At 45.9% G+C, this 27,700-nt stretch overlaps 1 protein-coding gene and 1 long non-coding RNA gene across 3 annotated transcripts in view; both read right to left on the bottom strand.

The window, feature by feature from the left end:
- Positions 1–27,700, bottom strand: part of LOC135407446 (uncharacterized) — a 274,027-nt gene that overhangs the window by 136,104 nt on the left and 110,223 nt on the right. The gene's annotated exons all lie outside the window — the stretch shown is intronic.
- PAX5 (paired box 5) overlaps positions 1–27,700 on the bottom strand; it is a 123,056-nt gene that overhangs the window by 47,123 nt on the left and 48,233 nt on the right. For both annotated transcript variants that reach the window (XM_064640985.1, XM_064640984.1), the window contains one exon: positions 11,825–11,954. In XM_064640985.1, coding sequence (XP_064497055.1) covers positions 11,825–11,954 — 130 coding nt within the window. The remainder of the gene's footprint in view (positions 1–11,824; positions 11,955–27,700) is intronic.

Below are 27,700 nucleotides of genomic sequence, written 5' to 3'. Positions count from 1 at the left end.
AGATGGGGAACTGGATTTGCTCCAAGCCACAGTGGGAGATTCCCCTTCTGCCACATTAATGCAGGACTGAAGCAGCCCATGAGTACCAGCACCAGGATGGGGGGATGCTGCACTGGTGCCTAAGGTCATGGGGCATCTCCACCCATCCTGAGAGCCAGGGGCTTTGCAGCCTGCCTGGATCTGGGTAAGACACTCAGGGCTTGCCCTGTCCTCAGCCATCACCCTCCACCTGGGATTTCCCAGCTCACATTTCTCACTGTCTGCACCACAGCTGAGGATGTCAAGCAGGGACAAAAGCAGGGTAGGAGAGTGGCCAGAGGAGGTCCCTGGTGCCCATCACGGCATCAGGATTTATAACTGTATTAAATGGCATGACAGTTGGTCACAATAAATCCACTCCCCTTCTTCCCAAATCAGAGACAATAAAAGCTTTGGCAGTGAAAGTCATTCATCATCATAAAGACTTCAGACGTTCCAGCCATCAATTTCACTCACATTCTTAATACACTAGAGAGGAGTGCTGGAGTTTTAGGGGAAAAAAAGAGGTGGAGAGAAGAAAGGGAAAAATAATTAAAAGGAAACATGACGAAAGATTGGACAGGAATAATTAGAAAGCTCAGAGAAAGGAGTGACTTCAGGACAGCACTTCTGATGATGGGGGCAGAAGTGCTCTGCTCTCCACGGGGTATATGTGACGCTGAGCAAAGCTGCCGGGTGTTCCTACCACCCCAATAGGTCCACTGAGGAGGAGGGGCTGGGACCATGTTCTGGAGGGGTGACAGAATGCCACCCTGACTCCCCTCTTCTCTCCAGTCCTGTGGTGCCACCACTGGTCCCTGCTGCCGTGTAGTGGGGCCAGAGGAATGGTGATGAGCGCAGGGGCTGGCTCTGGTGGAGCACCGATCGGCCCACCGATACTTCGCTCATATCTTGAGAACTTAAGAGCTTAAAGCCTGAGTTGATATGAAGACTTGAAGGTAGTGAACACCCCAACAGAACATGGACAAAATTTATCTCCTGAGTGGTGAGCCTGTGGCACTGCATGCTCAAGCCTGTTAAACAGCAGTGAACCCTTATACAATGAACAAGAGTGCACTTGGCCATGAGCTGGTGATCCCACCTCTACATGTCCCCAAAATCCAATGTACCTCCTGCAGCCTTGTGCATCCTTACAGTAGGAGACCACAGCAGCTACCTACACCTCTCATGACCAACTATTTGACTTCAGAGCTAACACTGGTCACTGTAGGGTGGATGAAGCCATGGGAATGCTCTGGAACAGGATGAAGGGATGCATGGAGCACCTCCTGGTGTGACCTCAGCAGCAACAGGCAAAAACACAAATAGCAAAGGCACAGTCCTGCACTCCTTCACCCTGCACATGTGCAGCTTACATGACACATGTAACATATGTCCCTCTCACACCAGTTATTGCCAGTGTCTGCTCATTCCTGTGATGACTGTTCCCAGTGCAGTTCCACAGGGAAAGATGGGCAATGCTCTCCAGACATCTCAGGGGACATGTGCAACTCTGTCACCTGGACTAGGCTGGGCAAAGCCCTGGCTCAGCAAGATCAGTTCAAGTTTTGCCCTCATCCAGTGCCTATCTCACTAGCTTTTCTGTCTCTGCACCAGACCTGGACACATTTAGGACTGCCTGTACTGGCTAGCATAGGCAGGTCAGGCAGCACAGGCAGCACAGGACACAGCTCCACTGTGAGCAGCTACTGGGCCTGTTCAAGGTTACATCAATGCCTGGGAAAAGTTTTTGTCTATATTTCATAATTATAATTATATTAACAAAGACAGAAGGAGCAAAACCAAGACCTCTGTTTAGCACCAAAAGTCTGATTTGCTGAGAAAGCAAGTCTCATCCACATCCCCCAAAATCCCACACGTCTTTTGGACTTCGCAATTAGTACAACTGCAGCAGCATCTGCTGCCTTCACACCACACTCTTCCAAACCCTAGATCCTCCTGCAATCCTTAATTACCAACAGTCCAGGATCATCCTTCCCACAGAGAATCCTCACATATGGGGAGGCCGCCAGGTCTGAACCCACAACTGCCAGAGCCGAAGCCTGCTGGGGAGGGGACAACCCACATATGACCCCTCTCTAGAGGAATACTGTTGATACACAAGCCTTTTTTCAGGAACTAGTGCTCAAAAAAAGAGCTCATCATAGAGCTGCTGAGCTCAAGGAATTCAGGCTGTTGCAAAGAATGTAGGATGAAAAGAAAAGCTCCAGAGGGACCCTGACACTCCTTTCACTCTTTTAACTGAATTCAGTTTTCAGCCACCTCTTTGTGAAAATCCCAAGCCAGGTGTCAAGTCTGTGGCAGCACAGGCAGTGCCTGTCCATGATGATTCTCAAGGGATTTCCACAAACAATATTCCCCATGCTGGTAGATGTGCCAGTTCCATTAAGCAGCTCAAAACCAGGCAACTCATATTTTGAGTGCCAGTGATGTTTTTCCTTTTTTTCCACTGCATTTTGCTTTTTGCACTTTTTTTTAATTACAGTTTAACATTTTTATGAGAAATAATACCAAAACCTGAAATTCACACATTTTTAGCCTAATACAAAGTCAAGAAGAAACAATGGTACATTACCAAAAAAAAAAGCCCCAGGTAGATTTATAAAATCTCTATTCACAGCTAACACAGTCTTTTCCAAGGACAGCACTACAGGAAGAGGTCTTTCAAAAAATATAATAGAGAACATAAGCAAGAGCTTTCCTCACAAAATATGCTGCAGCACTATTAAAACAAGATTTTGAACACTTTACACTTTGCAGCTTTTCTTTCTTGAATCCTTTACAGTTTCTCTCAGATTTCTCCTAGATTAAAAAAAAAGGCATGCTGCCATTTCTAGGGGATGGTAGGAAGGTGAGAGCAGGCAGCAGACAGCAAGAGTACTTGTGGCATGCTCTCCATTGCCCAGGGGTGCCCTGGAATGATCTTTGTTTTACCATTCCCTCTACTCCCTTTCCAGCACTGCTAAGGCCACCATTAACCGTGCCCCCAATGCCACATTCACAGGGCTTTTAAATCCTTTCAGGAAAGAGGACTCACCACTGCCCTAGGCAGCCTATGCCAGGGCTGGACAACCCTTTTGGTGAAGATATTTTCCCAATATCAAACCTAAACCTTCCCTGAGACAACTGGAGGCCATTTCCTCTCATCCTGTCACCATTTCTCTGGGAGCAGAGCCCAACTCCCACCTGGCTCCAACCCTCCTGTCAGGGAGTCTTAGAGAGTGAGAGGGTCCCTCCTGAGCCTCTTTTTCTCCAGACTGAGAACCCTGAGCTTCCTCAGCCACTACACATCAAAATTGTTCTCCAGACCTTTCCCCAGCTCCATTGCTTGTCATTGGACACACTCCAGCACCTCAATATCTTTTGGAGGTGTTTTCAACCACTATCATCAAAACAATTACCTTGTCCTAGAAGTAATTTCTGTAGCCTGACTCAAACTGCCATTAGACTTTATTTTTGTGTTGTGCAGATACACAGATGCCAACACATCTCCCTACTCACCTGGAAATATCATTTTGGTGGCTTGCACAGACACTCTCAGATGTTTTGTTATTGTTCTGGGCCAAAAAAAGGAATTTAGGAAGCATTTATGCTAACTCGAGCTTTTTCCTTTCTTTTTTTTTCTTTCATTTTTCTTTTTTTTTCATTATTTCCAGTTTGGAGATCTATAGGAGATTTACAAAATTTCTCTGGCAGTGAGAAGTGCCGCCTGTGGGTTGAACTGGCCTTGGATGCCCTAAAGCCACCAGCCAGCTCTGCACACCTGAACCCCTGGTTGCCATGGTGGTGGGTGGCACAGGTAGGTGAGAGTCCCCAAGGTACAAGACTGTGCATGTACCCAGCAGGACATTTTCCATCCGTGGGTGCAGAGTTGGTTTGATGCCCTTTTTTTTTTTAGGGCATTTCAGACCAGGGTAAAACAAGAAGAGGCTGCTCAGCATGTTTGCAGAACAAGCCCCAGCCCTGCCGCAATCAGGGCAACACAGGGGCACCAGAACCCTCTTGTCTTAATCCTCTTGCCATCGCTGCTTTATTTAAAATTGTATTTATTATCCATACCACAGCGGTATTGGGGGCAGGGGGAAACAGATTTAATTAATTAGAGATTGCAAAATCCTTAAGTAAAAGATGCTATGTAAATGCAAATTGTTATTATACATGCGTTGCACCAAAACATGTTTACCACAGTTAAATTCGACATTTAAATCCACGGCCAAACTCCCAACAGAGTCAGGCTGTACCTCATCAAAAGAGGCAGTTAATAGCCTGAGTCTTAGTGGGGTACAAGTGCCCTCGTTTCCTTTCTCAAATGCGCTTGTTCTTTTTTAATGGCAAGATAAGAATTCATAAAAATGGAAAAACTCAACAGTGTTGCACTTAAGACTCTGTACTATCATTAAAACTGGCACTTTCGTTTTTCAGATTGGCTGCCTTTCCACGGAAGGTTATGTGGCCTTTTTTCAAGTCTTTAACATGACAGGCCCTATTGGGAGTGACAAAGAGATTATTGGAAAACGCATCTGTACTTTTATCTATTAAATGTAGAAACTAAGCTGTAAATCTTAGCATTATGCTTCACTGGAAATCAGCCATCTACCAACACCAATTTGCACTTCAGATCAGTCCCACAGAAATCAAAGTATAAGTCAGTGATAATGTTTAAACACAGATCAACATTTCCATTTTTGGACAGATTATATGACCAAAATATAGTGGCCTCAGAAGAAGATTTTTTTATTATTGCCATAGACAATATATATTGCTATAGACAACTAGACAACAACAACAACACAAACAAACAAACCAAAACAAACACCAAAGCATTTTTCCAGAAGAAAAAGCAATTTCAACAAAATCAAACCTTCTCTTTAGTTTCTTCAAAACCATGTTGATTTGGGGATAGGGCAGTGAGTGGAGAAAAAAAAGGAAGAAGGAATTGTGAAAATTTTACGTAAGTCTTATTTCAAAGAGTTGGAACAGGAAGTATAAATTGAAACTACTTTTTATTATTAGAAATGCAAATATTTTTTAATTTGAAACCAAAATAATTGAAATACTTTCATTCAGCTGGTGAAAACACTGCTGGAAAACTGTTGTTGACCATTAGCTGGATAACAGTTCCCTCCAGGACTTTTGTGTGACCCTTCTTTCTCTGTGGGCCAGGTCCATTCCACCCACACAGGTCCAGCGTAAGCTAAGCACTCTTCATTCTCTCGATAGCCATTGGAAAGACCCAGCCACCCACTGATAAGGATCACTAACTTTATATCCAAAATTAATGAGAAAAGACACCTTCTAGTCCTAATTCAATATCTAATCTCTAACCTGTGGAGAGAGGAAGACTTCCCCAGACCCCTCGACCCAAATGCTGTTTTCTAGGGTTGTTCAGATGAATCCTCCATCCACAGGCTGAGAAAGATCTGTTACTCAGATCTTCTGGAAATGATCTGCGTCTCACTGCCACTTGATTTCTTGTTGAAAAAACCAAGAAGTCCTTTTGGATTGCATTGAGCTAAATGCTGAAATATATTGGGGTTTTATCCTGGCAAGAGATCAGACTGGAATTTTAGAGAAGCAACTCCTTTCCTCCTATTGAAAGCATCAGAATCCATAGTGGCTACCAATACTAAAGTCCTCAGGGAGAATTTGATTTTGGCATGGTTTCCAGTCTAACTGCACTACCACCGTGCCTAGCTTCAGAAGTGACCAGTAGTATCTGCCATTCAACAAAACCTAGCAAAACACTGGCTCATAAATTGCAGTCACAGCACAATGGGATGAACAAAGAAGAATGAAGAGTTAGGAAGCAGATGAGACTGAGCACTCCTAAGGAAAAACACACTGAGAGGCTGGATGAGGACCATATGTCACAGCAGAGTAGTAACAAGAAACATCTGGTCCTTTGACCTGCATTTATCCCATTTTAGCATCTTTGTTCCCTAACCACAAAAATGGAACATAATTCTCACGAATATGGATTGTTATTCCTTACTCTCCCTGCATGGGTGTATAAGCTATGAGGAGGACCAAATGAACAAAAGCTGATGGAGGTGTGCCCACACGAAAGAAGATCAGCCTCCTCTACTCCAACATCTGGCAGAGGAACCAAACCAAAGCCCCCTGACAACACTTTACCCTGTGATGCTCTTTTAATAGAGTGATATAGAGTTCACATCGTACCCCACTGCAGTGAATCATGCTGCTCTGCCCCTGGGTGAGGCTGGCTGACAGCCACTCTTGGCTCTGCCACTGCAAACCGACCCCATTGCCAGACACAGCCAGGGTTGCTGTGGGTTGATCAATCCACCCTTGGCACTGTATTGGAGAGCCACATAAAGGTGCCAGCTTAACATGGCTTTGTCCTCTCAGAGTGATACCAACCACGCTGAAATCAGCAAGTGGGAGCAGGAAAAATGCATGTGCAGGTAATTAGTAACAATCACAGGCTGCTTGGAAACTGCTGACGACAGCAGTAATGAACTGGGCACATGTCACTGGCTTGTAAATGGAGAGAACACTTAGGGACTGTGGCAGCACACAGTGATGGAAGGGGTTTCTTTAAACTTAATATTTAATGTGGCATAAAATTGATGCAGAGAAAGCGAGTGGTTCTTTAATCAGATATATTTGGCTGGTGGTCCATAATACAACAGAGTTGGTGGCTGAAGCAATACTGAGAGCTGTCACTAAATTTTTCCTTAGCAGCAAGTATTAGCATGAATGCCAGTGTTTCAGCAATCCTTTGGTTTTCAAGAACCATTCCAAATGTTTGGATATGCCAGCTAGCTAAGAGAGAGAAATTTTACATTTTCTATCCACAACTGCATAGGAGATCTTTGTCATCTCAAACCTTTGCCAGCTACATCACAGCCTGGCAACAAGAACAACGAAAAACTGTAATCATAGTTCACTCAAGACCTCTGTTCTCAGACTTACTTCCATTATATTCTTTTACAGTCTGTCTTACAGATTTAAGACTGACAAGATGAAGTAGACTTAGTTCTCTTAGCGTATGGCAGCTCAGACTGCTCCAGACTTTCTCATAAAAACTGATTAAGCTTGAATAGCAGATATAATTATTGAAAAGACATAAGTGTTCTTGGCTCAAACTCCTGTTTTTCATATTTCAAGTTACTTACCCACTTTTTAGCCTTACCAATAGCCTTATTCTTTATTGAAGCATCATGCTATCGTGTTCACAGCTTTGTTTCACACACACCAGAAGAGTTCCTGGTACAGGTGACACAGCTGCTCTGGATACCACAACTCATTTGCCAATGTTTTAAGCAGCTCTAGGTCTTATGACCATGAAGCTTTTACAAAAGTGTTTATAATCTGGAATGTCAACTGAGAAGTGAGGTCAGTCTCAAGGCATCAGCAACACCAGATACAGACTTTGATCATTTTGTGGACTTTTATCCAACTAACTCTCACTTTTTTACCTGAAAACACACTATCTAGCATGACTAAAACATGTTGTCCCCCAAGGCTTTTAGTCTCCTTCTCTGAGTTTGATCAGATAAATCACAGCCTTTCTGGAACAAGCAAGAGTGGAAGCACTCAAAAAAGGGTGAAGAAATTAAAAGCAACGCAACTTCCTGAATCTCAAGAGAAGACCAGGGATCAGGTTGGCCCCTCCTCCTCCAATGACAAGCAGTTCACAAATGAAATGCCATCACAGATCTGCAAGACTTGGACTCTGGATGGCCAGACTGAGGGGGACCCAGAACCAGGAGCTGGCTCTGGCAAGACTTCTCTCATGAACCAGGGTATGACCACTGAAGTAGGTCAGCTGATACAAAGCTGACCGTCCTCCAGGGGTTGCTGCCTTATCGATTACCTACCTCTACCCACCCAGCCCAGCCCTAGAACGCTAAACTACCACTGAATTTTACCACAGCTTTAGTCAGACAACAGACAACTAAAGAAACTCTGAGAAGGCAGAGTAGGTGGTGTGTTTGCAGACATTTCTCGGACCTTGCACTCGTAACCACCATTGTGCACCATTTCCCAGTTCCTGATTTTCAGAGGTACCTATCACAGATGAAAGTCCTGTGGCAATACACAGCTTGTGGTCACAATGGAAATAGGGTCAATAAAAGTGTATCCTTTTCCAAATCCCTTATCCTACTGAGGAAATAGGCTGGGAAAAGAGCTGTGACTGAAGAAATGAGTTAATTTTGGGGAGAAAATAGAGAAGTCTGTCCAGAACTAAAGTGAGAAATGCATCATCAAGCGTGCTATAATGGACACACCTTGCACATTACAAAGCACGGCTTGCTGCTGAAGCCCTCCTGCTCCTGACAGTCTGCACATCCTTTCAGCTCCTCAGGAAAGAATCAGGGCAGGGGGCATGACTTGGGCGTATGGTACGTGCCTAGTGCTATACAATCCAGATTGTTATACAGACTTCCGAGCACTTCTAGAGCATATCCAGCACAAAACAATTCCTATGGCTATTTAAAAAGGAGGGAGGATAGCAGCTAGACAGCCTCCTCCAAAAATATATCAAGAGGCATACATTTTAAAAGGATTTTGGTATGCTCGTGTAAATCTAAGTTTTATGAATGCAGATGATAGAAGACTATACAGCACTATCAAACTAAAGATATAAATACCCACTGTCTTGAAAAACACGTTCTGTTGTAGCTCTCACTCTGTCATATTTAAGACTGATGGCAGCTTTTTTCTAGAGCTGCTGCTCATAAAGTCTGCTCCATGTTTTTGAGGACAACTAGCAAATTTAACATTTGGAACTTTTGCTCAAGTGTAGGTAACACCACAGGGACAACGTCTATAAAATCAATACTGAGCTCCACAGTGTCACCTCTGTAGCTGGTTTTGCTCTAATAAATGATCAGCTAGCTCACCACATTCTAAGGAGGTAGCAACATGAGACACGCGAGAAGTGCTTAAACAAGTGTAAAAGAAGTGCTGCTGATGTACCAGCCAAAACAACAGCTCTTGGCTGAACCTCATTTTGGCCAGGCGCAGATCCTGGATGGGCAGTTCCTTAGAAGACAACAGAAGTGAGGGAGCATTCAGCTTCTCTATTATCATCTTGGTTTCCTAACTTTGGCCCATGATAATGCAGCTCAGTAATCTCCTGCTACTCTGCCTCCCCCCAAGGACACAGTTCCCATCAGCTCCCACTGCACACTGTGGACACTCCCAGGTGGGAGATGCCTGCAGTACCTGCTCATGCAGTTAGAGGTGCTGCCAGGCTGCACAAATGTCTAACAGGGCACAAGGTTTGTCATGGGACAAACACTCAGGAGAAGGAACTAAAGGCAGCAGAATGCCCATGATGGACTGAGACGGCTTGGGTCTTCTGCAATGAGCAGCACTTCAGGCTTCAAAGAAAAATGCAGGGAATCATAGAATCATTTAAGCTGGAGTTCTGCAGCAGACAAGTGAGAATAAATTGCCTGAGGAGAAATTACTTTTTAACTTTCATAGGCTGTATGAGTGACTTATGACGACCAGCATGACGATTCATGTTTCTTCTTACATATTCCTTTCAGTTTCCTTCTATTCTATGATTCTATAAACAGCACAGACTCATAGAATCATAGAGTGAATTGCATTGGAAAAGTTCTCTAGTTCCACCCCCTTGCATGGACAGGAACACCTCCCACTGGACCAGGTTACTCCAAGCCCTGTCCAATGTGACCTTGAACACCTTCAGGGATGGGGCATCTGCAACCTCTCTGGGCAACTTGTGCCAGTGCCTCATCACCCTCACAGTAAAGAATTTTTCCCAATATCTAATCTAAACCTATTCTCTTTCAGTTTAAATCCATTTTCCTTTGTCCTGTCACTCCAGGTCCTTGCAAATAGTCTCTCTCTATCTGTCTTGTAGGCTCCCTTTAGTTACTGGAAGACTGCAGTTAGGTCATATTGAAGCTTCTCTTCTCCAGGCTGAACAATCCTAGTTCTCTCAGCCTTTCCTTACAGCAGAGGTGCTACATCCTTTTAATCAACTTGATGGCCTCCTCTGGACTCACTCCAACAGGTCCATGTCCTTCCCATGCTGGGGGCCCCAGAGCTGGAGGCAGCACTGCAGGTGGGGTCTCACCTGAGTGGGGCAGAGGAACAGAATCCCCCAACCCTTACCTGCTGCCCACACTATGGGATCAGCCCAGGACACAGGGGGTTTCTGTGCTGCCAGCACATATGACCACGCCATGTCCAGCCTCTCCCCCAGCAGCACCCCCAGGTCCTCCTCCCCAGGGCTTCTCTCAATCTACTCATCCCCAGCCTGGATCGATCCCGAGGGCTGCCCTGACCCAGGTGAGCGCCAGCACTTGGCCTTGTTAAACTGCATGAGATTCCCATGGGCCACTTCTTGAGCTTGTCCAGGTTCCTCTGGATGGCTCTGTCCTTCAGGTATGTCACCTGCACCCTCAGCTTGGTGTCAATTGGTGAAGATGCCTTCGATCCCTTTGTCTACGTTATTAATGAAGATATTAAATAACACTGATATTGATAATGATTGATAATGAAGATATTAAATAAAACTGATCCCAGTACAGACCTATGAAAGACATAAATATATCTGTATCAATGCTCTATCTCCTTATCTCATATAAGCCACATACATCTCCAGAAGTCCCTCGTTCTGTCCATCCATCCCTAGGTCACACTGACAACTGAAGGGTCCCCAGACACCTTTCTTACCTATGAGTCCACCACTGAAACCACCCACCCAGTACCAAACACGTATTAAAATAAGTCTCCCCGTTGCCACTTCAAGATACATATGATTTTTTTAATACTTCTTCTAACTCTCTTATTTCTTTTGAATCTTCCTAAACTTTTGCTGAGAAAAGCCAAAAGCTAATGTTGTATTGGGGTAAAACAATTCTCTAACAATTGTTTTCAAAACTGCTCCTGTCCTAGATGAGACTTTAGGGCTTTAAAGATACAGAAATACTACACGAAAAACAGTATCATCTTCCCTTGTAGCAACAAAATAAAGAATTGCATGCAGTCTTTGGCAAAACAGAAAAAAATCCAATAAAATTTGCACAAGTTAGACACAGCAGTAACAAACAGAGGTAACATTTATATTAAACACAGAGTCTTACATTTTCAAATTCCTCGTTTTTTTCTGGTTTGTACAATTCATTTGGGACACAATTTAATCGTTTTCTTACCATTTGGCCAATCTCCTTCCAAGCAGTGTGGTCAGCCCCAAATAACTACGTAACCAAAGCATTTATCAGTCTCTGTTTCTTAACTCTTGCCATATGTCTGCTGAACAAAAGCAGATGATGTGTTGTTCCCTGGATAAACAGCCTTTGCTTTTCATTTAAATGCTTAGCCTTATTGCATAGTTACAACTCTAGAAATGGTGCAAAACATGAGCATTTGTAGGAATTAATAGCAGCTAAAATTCACATTTGTTTGAACTGTCATAAAAATCTTGTCCACTCAAACACACCAGGCGTATTTATGAAAAATGAGCACCAAAGCCCAAAGGCAGAGGCAAGCATTCTGCTTTTTGGTGACACAGTGGTACTCAGGATGCAGGTTTGGAGTAGAGGGGCACAGCCTTGGAGTGAAGGGATGGATACATCATTTGTTGGCTACAAGCAAACACAAATGATTTACACAAGACTTTCAATTGACTTTCAATAGAGCTGCTCTGAAACCACATTTTAAAATAGACTTTTGAGAAAATGACTCCACATCTGACACAATTATTCCATAAAGGGCCTCTCCCTACAATGTGCAGGCATAGACAATTCATGTCACTTATCGGTGTTAGAAAATTGCTTACCTGTAACTATAGGATAGGACTGAGGCCCAGGAACACTCGCTCCCAAATCTGCAGAAGTAGGGCTGGTTATATTTGCCTTCATGTCATCCAATCCACTAGCTAGTGAGGCCATGGTTGAGTATTCAGTTGCCTGGAAAAAGAAACAAAAGGCATTTTAGTGATAATAAATTTACTATTCAAGAGCTTTTACCTGTGCGACAGAAAGTAGGTGCAATATAGAACTCAAAAATCCTTTGTTCTGCCAGTTTTAAAGGCAATTCCCAGTTACATGGGGCTTTCAGCACTCAGTCTGCTCAATAAGTGGGTTGGTGCTTATCACCACTGTTCTTGGAGAACACTAAAACGGGCTTTCTTTATAAAACAAAAGCCAAACTCATCAATACGTAACAAGATTTTCTTGAAGGTGGAAATTTTGTAGAATAACTGCCAAGTGCAAGTTACTTGCTTGTTAGAGAAAAATGTCCTTGCCTGTTAACCTGAACTCTCCATATTTCAGTGGTGGCACTTGAGTGGACATGCACTAACAAGAAGGGAGGAATGGCATATCCCATTTCCCCCCTTTTCTTGGGAATGTCACATTTCTTCATCGTCTCACAAGAAAGTGCACATACATATTAATGTTTGCTTAATGGATGCATTCATAGCCAACTGTTTCTAAATCGAAATTATTTAAAAATAAATCACCTGACTGTAGTAAGGACGCTGTCTCATTTCAAGGGAATTTCTTAATTTCATTAGCCAAAGGTATTGTAAATGAGCACAGGTCCCAAGAAATTAGACCATTTGTGTCCCGTAACCTGTGTAAGTCCCTGTAGCTACAGCAATCTACAGTCAGTTTGGAGGATATACATGTATATGGCACAAAGCTTATCTTCATTTGCCTTATTTCCATGACTTCTTATAGTCAGGATCATTCTCACAAAACTGGGAAGTTTCCTCATAAAGTTCTCCCTTCCCTGCTCCTATCTGCCCTTTAAGTTTTAATCTCTTATTTGTGAGATGGCAATCATGCCCATAACAAGTGGAGGATGATAATTTCAAACTAAGAATGGCAATAGGAACAGATAAACTAAAGAGCAACCACTGTGAGGTCAATCCCTGCTGAATTCCTGAAGATTAAGTCAATGCAGAAGCTGCACAGAGGTGAAGAAATGCTGGGGAAACCAGGATCACGTGGGGTTTATTTTGAATGACCAAAACAAAAATCAGAGTATCACAGAATCCTAGACTGGTTTGTGTGGGAAGGGACCTTAAAGACAATCTTATTTCACCCCCTACCATGGACAGGAACACCTTCCACTACACCAGGTTGCTCAAAGTCCCATCCAACTTGGCCTTGAACACTTCCAGGGATGGGGCATCCAAAAAAGTTAACTTTTTTTTCAAGGAAACAAAATCTGGTCTGAGTGAATACATCCTTCTCCCCCTTGCAAGTTTGTCCAAGAACCCAGCACACAATCTGGTGCTTGCCACTAACACAACACTTTGGGTCAAATATACCTGTTAATGTCTCTGTTGCCCAACTCTCACTCAAACAGAAGTTAATTTACCTGGATAATTATGTATTAGCAGGTCTGTGTAATAAGCATGTATTTTCTGGAGTACAGTCTGACACCTTGAAGGCTCCCCTGTATAAATCCCTTGCAGATGTGTGTGCCAAATGCATTTTGTGAGGGACTAGCCCCTGGCCACCCTTGTCCTGCACCCAGCCCATGGATCAGAGTCCTCTGACTCATCTTGTAGGCTCCTCCCTAACCTTTGCATTAAAGCTGTCCTGTTCCTCAGTCCTTTTAGCTCATTCCTTCTCTGACACCCTCCATACCCTCATGTTTGCCTTGCCTTCATGCACCCAGCCCCTTTCATCTGCCACCACTGCCTCAAAGACACCCACACCTCTGTCTCATCCCCCATTTCTGCCCATTGCAGAGGATGGGCCCAGGAACATCCCTCCTCTGAGGAGGGTGCCAGTGATGGTCCCAGCCTTCCTCCTTCCTACAAGTGCAACCAAAGCTCCTTCTTCTCACTTCACATCACACCAAGGTGCATTTCTCAGTCTTCCAACACCAGTCTGAGCTCTCCTACATCTCCAACCCCACGTTCCCTTATTCAGAGTAAATGCACATGCGGCAACGCTGCTGGGTTTTTTCTGTCCACAAAACCCTGATCTAACAAGACACCAGACAAACAACAGCCCTGCAGAGGCATTCCAAGCAACTGATGATGCATGAGCATGGATGGGCTGGCAGCACAGCAGAGAAAAAACCTGTCTTTGTGTGCTGCTGTTTGGTATTTCTGATATCTGGAGAAGAGCACACACCAATTCCTGGAGAAGGATGCCTGATTTTACCACATTGTTCTATGAAAGCCACAACCCCACCATATCCAGACTGGAAAATCTCTTCGTACTCTCCCATGGGGCACTGATCCACTGCCCCCAATGAGCAGGGAATGAATGTGGCTTCCCACTTACAAAGTGGGAGCTACAAACTTGTAGTTTGGGAGGAAGCATCCAGCTGGGATGGGACTCTTGCCACAGGCTGGGTCATGCAAGACAACTGGGGTGGCGGTTGCACATCTAAACCCTGCCACCAAAAGCAGCTTTTGGAACTGCTGATCCTTGCACAAACCCAACTGGAACCAGCCTGAGCCCCTGCCTGCAAATCTCCAACAACTCCACAGCTTGCTTCCCTTCAAAGGTCCAAGGAAGTGTCATGGGGAAAGCAGGACCAGAGTTAAAAGCTTTAACTGTAATGACCTCAAAACATTATGTCAACGAGCCATGAGCTGGTCCTTCAAGCTCAGAGAGACTAATCAGTTCCAGTGTCAGAAGCAAGCAGTGATCAGGGTGTAGCACACCCTGTCAGAGGTCAGGACAATGATACCCTGTGCTCTTCTGTGTCACTGCACTGCAGAGAGTTGGAGCAATGTCAGCGGCACAGCTCCAAACCATGGAACCACATCTGTGGACTGGAGAGACTGGAAGCATTGTAGTTGCTGAGCACAGTGTGGAGGGGAGCCCACAGTCAGGCAGTGCTATGGGAGGAATGAGAAGGCGTAAGGTAGAGATGTGCAAAATGGAGATCTGGAGTCCCTCCCTGCTTTTGGTCCAAATAATTTGCTGCAGACAGGATCTGCACCTCTTTTACAATGGCCCAGCAACATTTTCCTAGAGGTAAGAATAGCAAGATTTTTGGGGATTTTCCAGATGCTTTCCAGTGCCCAGATCACTCCTTGAAGCCACCAGCAACTGAACACCAGCAGCCACATGGACCAGGCACCAACCACTCCTTCCAGCACCCAGGCTGAGGGGCTGCTGACCCCTCTCTGCTTATGCTGTCCCAGTGGAGGACTGATCATCAATATCACATCTACCTCTGCAGTAGCAGTTCCCACTGCACAGCAGAGGGGGTGTGCTCAGGGCCATCAGCAGCAGGCTGGCACAGTGGCTGTGATCAACACTTGGCTGTGGGCAGAGAAGACACACCACTGCCAATGGTGAGAGACTGGGGAGAGGCGACAGTCAGCAGAAGCATCTTTTGGCCCATGAGGAGAGAAGAGTCACAGGTGCAGAGCAGAGGAGCCTTCACCCTAAAACCAGCTAGTTGGTGCTGCCTGCAGCTCTTCTCACCCCCGTGGAGGGGCAAGGGGACCCCAGTACCCCATGAAGAAGCACAAGCCTCTCTGTCACTGTGGCTTCACAATGCTGGGTGTTGACCCACTCCTGAGAGGTAAAGCGATGTCCCCTCTTCCCGCTCCCCCCAGGCAGAGCTCTTTCTTTCAGGCACCCCATCCAGAGAGGAGAACCAACCCCAGGGGGAGGCAGTGCTCGTGGAGCAGCCCCTCACTCCATGGCCCCATTGAGACTCTCCTGCCAACTCTTCCCAGGAGCTTCTCCAGCTGGTCAGGGAGGGGCAGCAGAAGGGGTCTCAGACTTGGCTCCTGCACCAGTGACCTGGCACTGCTGCTGGTGAGGAGCAACTCAAAATGACGATCATGGTTAGGGGTCCCTCCTCGCGCAGCCAGAAGCCTGACCTTCTGCTTGGTATGTGAAAAAGCAAGAGTCGGGTGTTCAGTACCCTAGAAATTACCTGAAAAATGACTGCCTGCGGTTGTACCACGCACTGTCTCATCAGCATGGAGCACCACTGCCATAGCATGGAGGAGAGAAAACACAGACATGTGAAACGAGGAATAATATAAAGGAGAGAATGAGAAGCTCAAACTGAAAGGAGGGGCAAGACCAGATCTCCTGTGTCTCCCCTGCCCCGTCCCACTCAGCTCTGGCAGACAAGAGCTGGAGTCTGGCGGAGGATTGGTTGGGGTGGTGAGGAGAGAGGTGGTTTCTGAGCACCTTTGGGCAGCAGCACATGGGCAGCAAGGTTTGCACAGTCCCTCCCCACCAGATTTCTCTGCAAAGTGCAAACAGGAAGATTTCTGCTCTGAGTAAATTTTTACATCCACCACCACTACAAAGGCTTTATGTCTAAATACTAACACCCCTGGAGTGGAGAAGTTAAAGGGCAGATGGAGGGAAAAGGGGTGCAGGAAGGTTTTAGGATCATTTTCAAACCTGCTGCACTATAGTGAAGCAGACAGACAGACCATCACCAGCTTCACCCTGCACTTTTCCTAGCGAAGATGCCGAAGTGTAACCCGCTGAAAAGTCAACAGGTACAGAAATTTTCTCTTTGAGATTTATCTGGAATTTTATTCTAAATTGTTATGCAAAGATGGACACACAGTAGAGAACAAGATCATTCCCTGTAACAGCCTGGTTCTAGGGTGCCAATGTGGGAAAATCAGGGAGCTCCCATAGGCTTGGTTGAGACCTGCAGCAGCATTGTGACCCAGGTAGTGTGAGACAAATGCATCCCCCTTCTGCCCTGTCTCTTTCGCGGGGCACGGACCAGGTACTCATCTTGAAGCGATTGCACCAAGCAAAGACAGACAAGAGCTGCCTGCTGCACAGGGCAAGTGGCCACTGAAATGAGACAGCTGGGGTCCATTGGGACTTACACATGTTGCTTTTTGCATCTGCTCAGTCTTCCCAATTAAAACACCAGGCAGGCATGAAGCAACACCTCCTGTGCCCTCCTGCCAATGACACAGCTGTCCCCAGGCCCACAACACTGCTCAGGACACAGCAGCAGCAGCACAACAGGGTCTCAGACTGTCAGAAGTCTTGGGGACTCTGGTCTTGGTCTGCCTCCTTACCGACCATGTGCACTGCCTTCCCTGCTGATAGAGATGGTGCACCGAGCACCTTCACTGTCAAAAAAGCCTTGAGGCCCCTGAAAGGCAGAGTGCTGTCCCTCAGGTCACATCCATTACATCCAATGCTCACCCATGATGCCAGCAGCAAGACAGACCTCACACAAATACACAAATATCTCCAAGTCATTGTGTCTTAATACTTTAAAATTAATTAATAAATAGAGGTAGAAGTGGTACACGCCAGGCAGGCTGTCCAAAGAAACCCCCACCTCAGCCTGACAAAGGGAAAAAATTTGTAACATTAGATATGGTTCGAAGAGTTTAATCCAAAGAAGCTCTAATTAATCTCCCCAGGCTTTGAGAAACCTAGCACCACTTGCAGCTGCACAGGCACTGCTGTTGCTCTGCCTGGAGTTTCAAGGGAATGGAAAATCCATCCTAATGCCCTCCTCCTCAGCCACTCAGGATTCAGATGGGAAAGTCTTCCAAAAAGCTATATATCAAAGTCTCACCACTGCCGCCTGCCAGCCACCCCACCATTTCATAATTTACTTGGCATTCCCTGCACTGTCCACCACTGCCGCCAAAACCAATCCTGCTTTGGAGTAAATGCTATTTACACACCTAATTTAGGCCAAACCCCAGTTATTCTTTGATTTCAGCCACGTTGGGATCACTGCTGTCTCACAGAACATGGAAGTTTGGTTTCAGTGGTACAACCTATTTCCCTTGATTTAAATGGAGTATTTCTGAACCTCCCTTTCACAAAACATATATGTTTATAAAAAATTAGCAGCTGTGCTTCATTTTAGCCCAAATCGAATCAGGATTCATCCCCAGAGATTCCTCTGAAGGCAGTGAGAATTAGCTCATGCACCCTGCCATGAACACATTTACCCTCATACTTCAAAACAACTGACCTGTTTTTGACCCAATCTTCACATTATCTGCATGTGGGAAATGACACATTTTACATTTCCACAGTGCAATTCATAAGTGAGCGCAGTCCTTCTCAGATTTTCTGAAGGGATCCCCAAATCCAATCTAAATGCCTAAAATTTACCTGTTGTTTTTCTTTCATACATATAAATAGCTGCATTTCCATTCATTCTTTGTTTCTCATTTTCATTTTGTTCTAATATCTGCATGTAAATGTCTGAAAATAGCATCTGTAATTGAAGATTATGAAGTATAGCCAGCTCCTGACAGGCTGCTAAGGAAGATGGATTATCCTCATTTTTCTGTAAATTTTGTCAATTTTTGAATTCATAAGCTATCAACACTGATAAAAATGTGACCGCACAGCTGTGTCAAGTGGACGGCGTGGCATCAGTGCAGCTCCTGAGGAGGATGGCTCACCCCAGCCACCCGGTCAGGGGCAGGCACTGCAGGAATCCTTCCTAACGGCTTGCAGTATCTACATCCCAATCACACCACCCCCTCCACCCTGCCACCCCCCCCCCCCAATTCAAATAAATAAATAAATTGAAAGTACGCAAATTCTCTGGTGCACCAATTCACATCACAAAGCACAATTTATTATGTGTTCTCCTTTTTTATTTATCCCTAAGTAGTAAACACGATTTCCATTCAGGGGGTTCGTTATGCTCCACTCCTACCAGACAATCACAGCACACTTGAGGCAATTGTTTAGCCTCTTCCTCTCAATTTTCCCATTACTGGGAGTAAGTACTGTTGGGACTCTTTAATAGCCCGACTGCAGCCCATATCAATAACAGATGAGGTTTAATCGTCCAACACAAAAATTATTTAGGCTCAGTAAGGACATTCAATGTCATTTGCATAATGGCATTTCTATCCTGAGCACCTAACCCATCGTGCATAAACAAGGCCCTGGGACCATAAATAATAATAAATCATGACGTCCACACTCCTATTGCTGTAATAGGAGCCTCTCTATGTAGAAATTATTTCAGTAGGAAAGGGGCACTATAATTTTAAAGCCATGTGGCATTGCACGGACCAGTAAATCACACCCATGTGCACAATTGTGCACACACACGTGCCAGCAAGGCTGCCTATGGTGAGCAGTAAAACCCCAAGGAGTAGCAGCACAGAAAACTGTCCACACTGAGCACTGGGAATGCTTTTGATTATTGTTCCTTAGTCAGAGGTAGCAGGCTGAACAAAAGCAAGGTCTGTGTGCAGTGCCTGGGCACATGTCCAATGGACCTGTTAGTCTGCCAGTCCCTGCTTGGCCATCGCTCATGCCCACTGTCCTTTGACCTCTCCAGGAGGGTCTGGTGGAAAGAGAGCAGAGACCTGCAGATGCTCATGGGTATTTCCCAAGCAAGCCCTTCTTGGGCCATTGCAGTCCCCAATGTCCCACCACCCACCCCAACCCCCATTCCAGGTAACTCAGCACTGCCAAGGCCACCACTAAAACATGTCCTCAAGAGCCAAAGTCTTCATCTGGTTTTCAAACAGAAGCCTCCATAGAAAACCATGGTAAGGCCAGCCCGAGGGAGGTAAATGTACACAGCAAACTGAGGTGGTTTTCCAGATTTCAGTCTCACCTGGCCTCTAACAAGTGTGTGGGTGAACAGAGACAGCAGCACAGTGGCAACAGCTGGCCTCTGCGTCTGCCAGGATTTGCCAGCTTCGTCATCATATATTTGTCCTTAACAGCTCTGTCCTTTCTCTGTATAAACACTGCTCTGTCTTCTCTAGGACATGAAAGAAAAGTATGATTCACCCTAGCCCACACCCACCCACAACAATACTGCTCAACCCTGCAAAGGCTCTTCCCTGCTGTCTCCATGACAGAACCACCCAGTTCAGTTTACTGAGAAAGGCAGAAACTCCAAGAAAGATTTTGTAGGAGCCTGCTCCCAGTGCAACACCACTGCCTGCACAGGCACCTACTCCCCAAAACAGTGTCTCCCTAAGCCCCCTCCAACTTCTCCTCCCCAGTCCTCCTCCTCCTTCCCCTCCCAGGGCAGTCCTCACTAGCTCCTCTCTGGCTTTCCCCACAGACTCACATGGGGTGTTTCTCTTCTCCCCCTCCTTTCCGCCCTCTCCCTGTGTGGTTCCTCTCACCCCAGGACCAAAGGAGCTCTCTCAGCAGCCTCCACTGTCCTACATGCACTGCTGAAAAAAGGGGCACTTCATCAAAATAAAGCGTGAGACACCCAACTGAAACAACGTGTAACACAACCTGCCCTGGTGGAAAAAACAGTTTGCTTTTTGTAAACCCAGCACATAATTTATGCCTTTATGCCTCTCACTGCCACAAGCCATTGTTAAAATGCACTGTTTCTCAGGAGAGGAACTGGACACTTTAACCCTTAACAGTAACAATTTCAGCCAAAGAAGGAGGGAAAAGGTACAATCCTCCATCATGGTGGTTCCACTGCTTCCACTGAAGCACCAACATGGGTGTGAAGAGAAAAAAATACAACACTCAGCGTAGTCGAGTATTTCCTTATGGAGAAATACAAAACAGAAATATGAAGGTACACTGAGAATGTTCGTGAGGCTGACAACGATATTGTCCGATCTTCAATCCATCCCACCAACAGTTCTGAACCCTGAGAAGTCTTATGCAAATTTATGATAATAGTTTGGTTTTCTATAATGCTTTCAGATGAACTACCCAAAGACGTTTCACAAATGTCATCTAAGAATCCTATCATATCAGTTTTTGTATGATATTATACATTGTGTACAATAAACTGGTCTCAAAGTGGCATCCCATGGCAGAATACCAGGGTCCAAGGCTCAGGGACAGCCAAAGCCACTGCAGCCGCCACAGACACAGGAGCACCAAACCTCTACCCAGGGGGAAGCCAGCAGAGAAAGCCAAGGAGATTGCTGGTTTGTAGCATGTTGCAAAGTCCAAGCTGAACAAATTCATATCAACCCATGAAGTCCTGAATTTCAAAGCTGGACATCAAACAACACACATGCCTCATTTTCTAAAAGACTCGCTTTTGCCCATGGGAACCTAGTGACTCTACAGGGGTCAGGAGCCTTCTGCCTTTCATTTTTGGGGTGGAAACTTTCCCTACAATGCTGAATTCCCCATCAAATCCCCAACATGGAACTGACTTCATTAAAAACCAAACAAACAAAAAACCCAAACAAATAAAAAAACCCCCATGCAACAAAACCCCCATAATTTCCCAAAGTTTTTCTTTCATTTCTTCACCCACACCCAAACTAGACTGGTAATGGCCACAATATTGTAAGCCAGTTTTCATTACAGCATTTTTATGGAAAAGCCAGGAATCTTAAAGAACCAGGAATCTTTTCCAACTTCGGTGATTCTATGGTTCTACATCAGAAGTTTAGATTAGGTATTAGGAAAAAAATTGTTATGAAAAGGGTTGTAAAGCATTGAAACAGGCTGCCCAGGGAAGTGGGAGTCACCATCCCTTGAAGTGTTCGTAAAATATGTGGTTATGTTTGAGGACATAGTTTCAAGGTGAACATTGTGGTGGTGCTGGGTTGACAACTGGACTTGATCTTAAAGGTCTTTTCCAGCCTTCAGATTTCTGTGATTCAGTAGGTACAAATGTTGTTTTCAGAAGATTTCTGTAGCACTTTCTGAATACAAGGCCTTCAGGGCAGGGGCAGAGGCAGCAGGAACCAAATTCTGTGCACACAGAGGGCAAAGCAACAGGTTTAGACACTTCAACCAGAGTGTTTTGTACAGAAAACAAGAAGTGTTAGGAAGGGTACTGGGGATGTGGAGCGGGGGAGACAGTCATGTGCCTTCATGCATGCTGCAGGCATGCCTCATGCCAATGGAGGCCCTGGGAAGGCGAACATCAGGGGAATGATGTGGTGCTTGCTTTGATGTGGCATTCACCAAGGATGGACAGGCATGAAACCCCACTCATCCTGTGGGGTAAATCTTGAGCTGTTTTTCCCCTTTGCTAATTAGCTGAGACCCACTGACAACCAAATCTGACCAGCAACAGGTCCAGAATGTGAAGGCCTCGGGACAAGGCACTGGAGACTGGGGCATGACAGAATCCCTAACCTCAGAAAAAAAACACCCCATCTCACCTGCATGCCCATGGAGTGGGGAAATGGCCTCCTTGCCTTCAGAAAAGCACCTAGAAATACCAGAAATTATCTGCACATGGGTATAAAAAATGAAGCAAAATAGAGACAGGCCGACCAATGAGCAGGGTATCTATAGGGTGCTGGTCCCACATAAAGAGATTCTGTCTGAAAACACTCACAGTGTGCTGCTGCTAGAGGCCCTGTACCTCCCCGGTATAGTGACAGGCTCCAGGGGGACCTTCTACACAGAAAAATCATCGAAGATTACAGGTTTTAGTGAAACATTTCAGCTTTTATCAAAACATTCTCTGAAAAGACAGGTTCAGCCAGGCATGCTGCTGTTATAATAATCACTATTTTGCCACTAAAACATCAGAAGAAGCCTGGGCACCACACAGAGAGTGGAACATCAGCACAAGCAAACAGTATGAAGCAAACAGAAAGGAATCCACCACTAGTATGACCTGAGAACCTCTCCCATCCCATCAGCAGATTGGGTTCTTATGTCAGAAGGGTATTTGGCATTATATTTTCAAAATTTCCCCCCCAGTCACAAGAACAAGACAGGAAACATTCGGACAAAAACAGATGTGGGATCTGTGCCCTCAGCAAATTCTCCACTGGTACAGAGCCTCGCAGTTTGGCAATGCCTGAAAACCATTCATCAGCTATGTAGCCTGATGACAATTTCTTGTGTACCATAATTTATTCTGTTACTTAATCCTGTGTTTCAATTATTTAGAGAGGTCCTAATAACCAGTGAAATACTGTAAGTCTAACATAGCCTCTGACAAGTGTGATTCTTCTGCCTGGCTTCACTCCACAGCTCCGATTCCAGGAATGCACCCATCTCCTACAGCACCTCCTTCTCACCAGGCCCTCTCAATGTGTCTCTGTGCGTGACTTGTCTGGGCTGACTTGGACCTGAGGTCAGTCCTGAGCCTGGAGGGGGCTTTGCAGAGGACCTTGGCCTCTCCAAGGTTGCTCTTATTCCATTACCCTTTCAAGGGGAGAGGAGCAGAGCTGAAACCATGCCCCTACATATTAATCTTCTGTCTTAGCACAGAAGTTCCCTCCTTTCAGATTTCTTTTTTTTTTTTTTCATTTTGAGAAATTCTGCTGCCACCAGGTTTTTAAGCAATCACTGTTCATAGAAGCAGAGAGGAATTTTGAAGCTATCCCTCTTGTCTGGAAGTAGCTTAGCTCCACAATTGCTTTTTGTCATTCAGACACTATTGTAGGTTGTTTCATTCAACCACCTCCTAAAAAAGGGCTACCCAAAACTATGGCATTCTTCTGAAAATTAAGTATTTGGATAAGCAAGTTTCTCAGGCTTCTGGGCGTTGCATGCTCCACCTCATCCCACATAGTGAGTGAACGGGTGCTGCTTGTCCACCTCAACCACACTTTTCACACTTTCCATTATAACCATACCAAAGTTTCCCTAAGTCACACCATAACAGTTGGAATGAACAAGGTGGCTGGACAGCCAGATCATGGGATGATCCAGGTTGGAATGAAGTTTCAGAGGCCCCTCAAAGCTTGGTCTTGAAAACACCACAGATGGAGACTGCACGATTTCTGAGGGCAAACTCTGCCCTGTCTGACTGCCCAGGTGGGAAGAACTGCCCCCTTGGGCCTTGCAGAGCCTCTTCTATGTCAGTTCATACCCCTTTCTCTTATGCTTCCACCACGCACACCCTTAAAGAGCCTGGCTCCTTCTGAGATGTTTTAGCACAGCAAGTTCTTCAGGGAAGCATACTCCCATCATCGCCAATTATAAAATGATGGACAGATTTAGAGAAAGGCCACAGAATTAGTGTAAAATAGCAGTGATTTCCAAACCAAAGGCTGGAAATTGTACTTGAAACTTGTCAGAGCCTGTGGGATCCAGACATTTACTGGAGACTAAGTAGAGAAGTCTTGTTCCATTCTTTGAATGCTGCTGCAAATCCTTCCCCTCAAATATAATGTGAGTTGGCCAGGCACTAATTAAATCAATGGGCAAATATGTTTGCTCACAGATTTGTCCCTGTCTTGCAGGGCTAACACAGACATAAGAAGGTCGGTCAATTTTTCTCTGACATAATTGGCCAACTAGTGCCATAACATGACATTGTCTGATATTGGTGAAAGATGTGGTTTCTCTGTCTAAACCGAAAAAAAAAAATTATTGCAAAACACACGATGAACAAATATGCAATTACTTAATGCCAGTTCCTAAATTTCAGAGAAATGTAAACACTTCTGTCAAGATAACAAGTGGGAAAATCTTTTCTTGAATTTTCCACCTCTCTATCACACTTAGAAGCCACAGAAAATCCCTGGAGGAAACCACCTGCTGCCTTTGGAAGATGTTGTGTTCCATGTCATCACTAAGCTCTGGATGTAAAGCTGATGGAAGGTGCTGAGATAAAACTTGGTGACTGGAAAAGCACCCCCTTCCAGCATTACCCAACAAGAATGTCTGCAATTTCCAAACACTGTTACCCAGATTCTCAGGGAAAAAAGCACACCACACTCCTCCTCAATGGCATCTCAGTCCCTGAGAAGCTTCCAGAACAGGGGAGAATGGTCTGCCCTTGCCAGCTGCCAATCCTGTCTCATGTCACTGACACCTACTCTGCATGAGCCTGTGCACAATGTGGGGAGCCTGTCCAGGGGAAAAGACATCCCCCCCACTGTGCACAGAGCAAGGAAAAAAAGAGACAAGGACGAAGGAGGTGTGAGAGCATGAGGCACAGCAAGGCTGGCCTTTCCTTTAGCTTGTGAATTTGTATTTTCACATATAGTCACATTTGAGAGCAGTCAGGAGGAAAGAAAAGGGATGCTTAAAACCAGGAATGCACTGCAACTCCCAAAGGAGATGTTTACCTTGGTATTTTGGGATTCCCCCTCCCTGATGGGTCAAAGGGAGGAGATTACAAGGATGACTCTATAGGAAAAGTACTCTCATTTGGCCCCACTGGAGTCAGAGGTAGTCCCTAGATAGAGCCATGTGAGTTGGGGTATGAGGCCCAGCAAACCCAACGCAGCAGACTCAGAGGTAAACAGCATTTGCATCAGCCTCAACCAGTGCTGAGGCTTCCCTAACAAAGTAACAGGCGCTGGGAGAGCTCCAGTCACTGAAATTCACCCTGAAATCCCCAAGACCATGTGCTGCTGCTCTTCCCCAGCTTGGTCTCATTACGCTGATTGTCAGCACAGCAGGATGAGTGCAGAGAAACCCCAGCTCTGTCCTCTGGCAGCAGCTTTTCCTTGGCAGGATCATTCTCCCACAGCATTGCAAACCACAGGAAATGTTCCCAGTTTCCTTCTGGGAAAGCCTGCAGGAGAAATCCCAAACTCAGGCTGCCCACTGATTCCAGACAAAGTGGGAAAGCTGGTCACCACACAATTCTATGGGGAGAAACCCCTGGGAAGGGGCATTGGGCTTTAGTGGGGCACAGGATATCTCCATCTCTCTGCCGGACAGGAGAGCAGGCAACTCTTGGATTAGCCCACCAGGGCTTCTTCTCATTTCTTTTACTTACTCGAAGACCAGCTGTTTCAATTCCATCCCTCTCAGACAGCCTCAGCTGTCCCTGCAAGCTGCAGGGTGCTCTTCACAAAGATGATGCTGATGCAGGAAGACGTTAGCTGGATACACGGCTTCTGTCATGCTCCTTTCCCAGAAAACTCCCTGCCTCCACAGCCCCACTCTCACACAGAATACCAGATGTCATACAAAGGACTCTGCTGTGACTGTCACCAGCCAACATGACATGTCACAACAAGGCAGCACATGTGAGGAATTCTGTGCAGTCTTTAGACATTCATGCACAAAAAAATGCTCGTAAGGGAGGGCAGAGCAGTAGGAATGCAAAGGAGAGGTGTTGGCCCAGGGAGCTGTGCTTTCTGCTGCTATTCTAAAAGAAAAACATTTCTACTCAAAAAAAAGAAAGTTGATTTTCAGCAGGAAGAAACACCCTGGAAGGTTTCTATCTCCTTTTTCAATCTAAAATGAGCAGAGCCAAAAGAGAAGCTGGTGCATCCTTCCCCATTCCCAGCAGTGCGATGGAGGAACATGGGGCTCAGAGAAAAGACTCTGTCCCGAGGAGACTTCAGCCTCTGCAGCAGACGAAGGAACTCTATCAGACAGCTTTGCAGAATAACCTGATGATGGTGAAACTGGAGACCACAGTTGGCAGCATAATCTTGGAGTTTTGTGCATGGAGCAGCTCATGGAGGGAGATGGGTGTAAGTGCTACTCTCATCTCAAAAAATCTGCTTCTCTGTCCCAGTGAAATGCTCCAAGTTACGGTTGAGCGCTGGTCCTCTCATCTTTTTATCTCTTTAGATTATACCATTATTGAAAGGTTCTACTAGGCAAGGAAAAAATGTTGCCAGCCTGAGATTTCCTCCTCAATAGTCCTCTAAGGACACTCTCCCCATTTCTTTTCATTTTAACAACCAGCCAGCAGAGCTGAGCAGCACCAGGTGCAGGGAAACCCCCGCAGCACACACATGCTCTCCCCAGGGTGGGAGCAGCTCATTCCCACACCCCCTGAACCCCCCAACATGACTTGTCATGAGGACCAGCGGCAAAGCCCAGCACTCAGGGAATCAACATAACAACTGCAGCAGGGGGCCAGTCCCATGTCCTGCCAACCAGCAGGAGCACAGCTTACCCCCCCCCAGTCCCTGTGCAGGCCAGGGGTCATGGATGCCTGTCCTCCCAGCTGCTGTCCCTCCATCACCCTGCCCGCCCAGACCCTGCGCCCTTTCCATTCGGTGGGGGTATTGATCTGCTGGCAGCAATGGGCTGGATAATTAGCCAGGAATTAGGGTTTCTATTACAGCCAGGAGGCTGCCCCAGCTGATTTATCACCTGAATAATTTACTGTGATTGAAAGGAAATTAAAACGAACTCCATTTGACAACTGTGTGCTTTTATGGGCTTTAGTGAAGACTCAAAAGCCAAATTAATAGCCTGGTGTTGTTTGATAGTCTACTGAGAGTAAATATGGGAAGGTTTTTTGTCTCCTGATGTGCTCTCCTAGCCTGGCTTTTAGAGTTGGGTTTTTTCCCTCCCACCAATAAAGCCGCAGCCCTGATCACAGAAGAGGTTTCAGCCATAAAACCCACAGAAACCACTCTGGCTCCCTGCTCCTCTGTGCGCTGCCAGCACTCACCCTCTCCTGCCCTTTTCTTCAGGCAGAGAGCCAGCAGAATGGAGGGGAGCAGGCAGGCCCCACTGGCAGCCCGCAGCCCACCCTGGCACCAGCGCCAGCAGCCAGGGCAGCCCACCCAGCTGCTGATGCCAGCCAGTCTCCAGTGGTGCAGGATGAGGGACTGGCTGCCACTGGGGCAGCCTGAGGAATAGTATGGGCGTAATGCAGTCACCCACAGACTCGTCCTGTACCCTGCAACATCCAGTCATCACCTTGACCTGCTGCCACCCCAACAGGGCTGCAGGTGTGTTCCAGCATGGCACAGGGGGCTTTCCACCTGCTGCCAGTCAGACTCCTGCCTGCACTGAGGAACTGCCTGCAGAGCTGGCAGAGCAATGCTGGACTCCACTTCGCCTCTTCCTCTGTTTTTATTTTTTCTCAGTTTTAGTACTTGTGTACATTTATTGAGCCCTGT

Source organism: Pseudopipra pipra, chromosome Z, assembly GCF_036250125.1.
Source record: "Pseudopipra pipra isolate bDixPip1 chromosome Z, bDixPip1.hap1, whole genome shotgun sequence".
Classification (NCBI taxonomy): domain Eukaryota; kingdom Metazoa; phylum Chordata; class Aves; order Passeriformes; family Pipridae; genus Pseudopipra; species Pseudopipra pipra.
The sequence above is the reverse complement of the archived record's forward strand: the minus strand, read 5'-3'. Positions and strand labels throughout refer to the sequence as shown.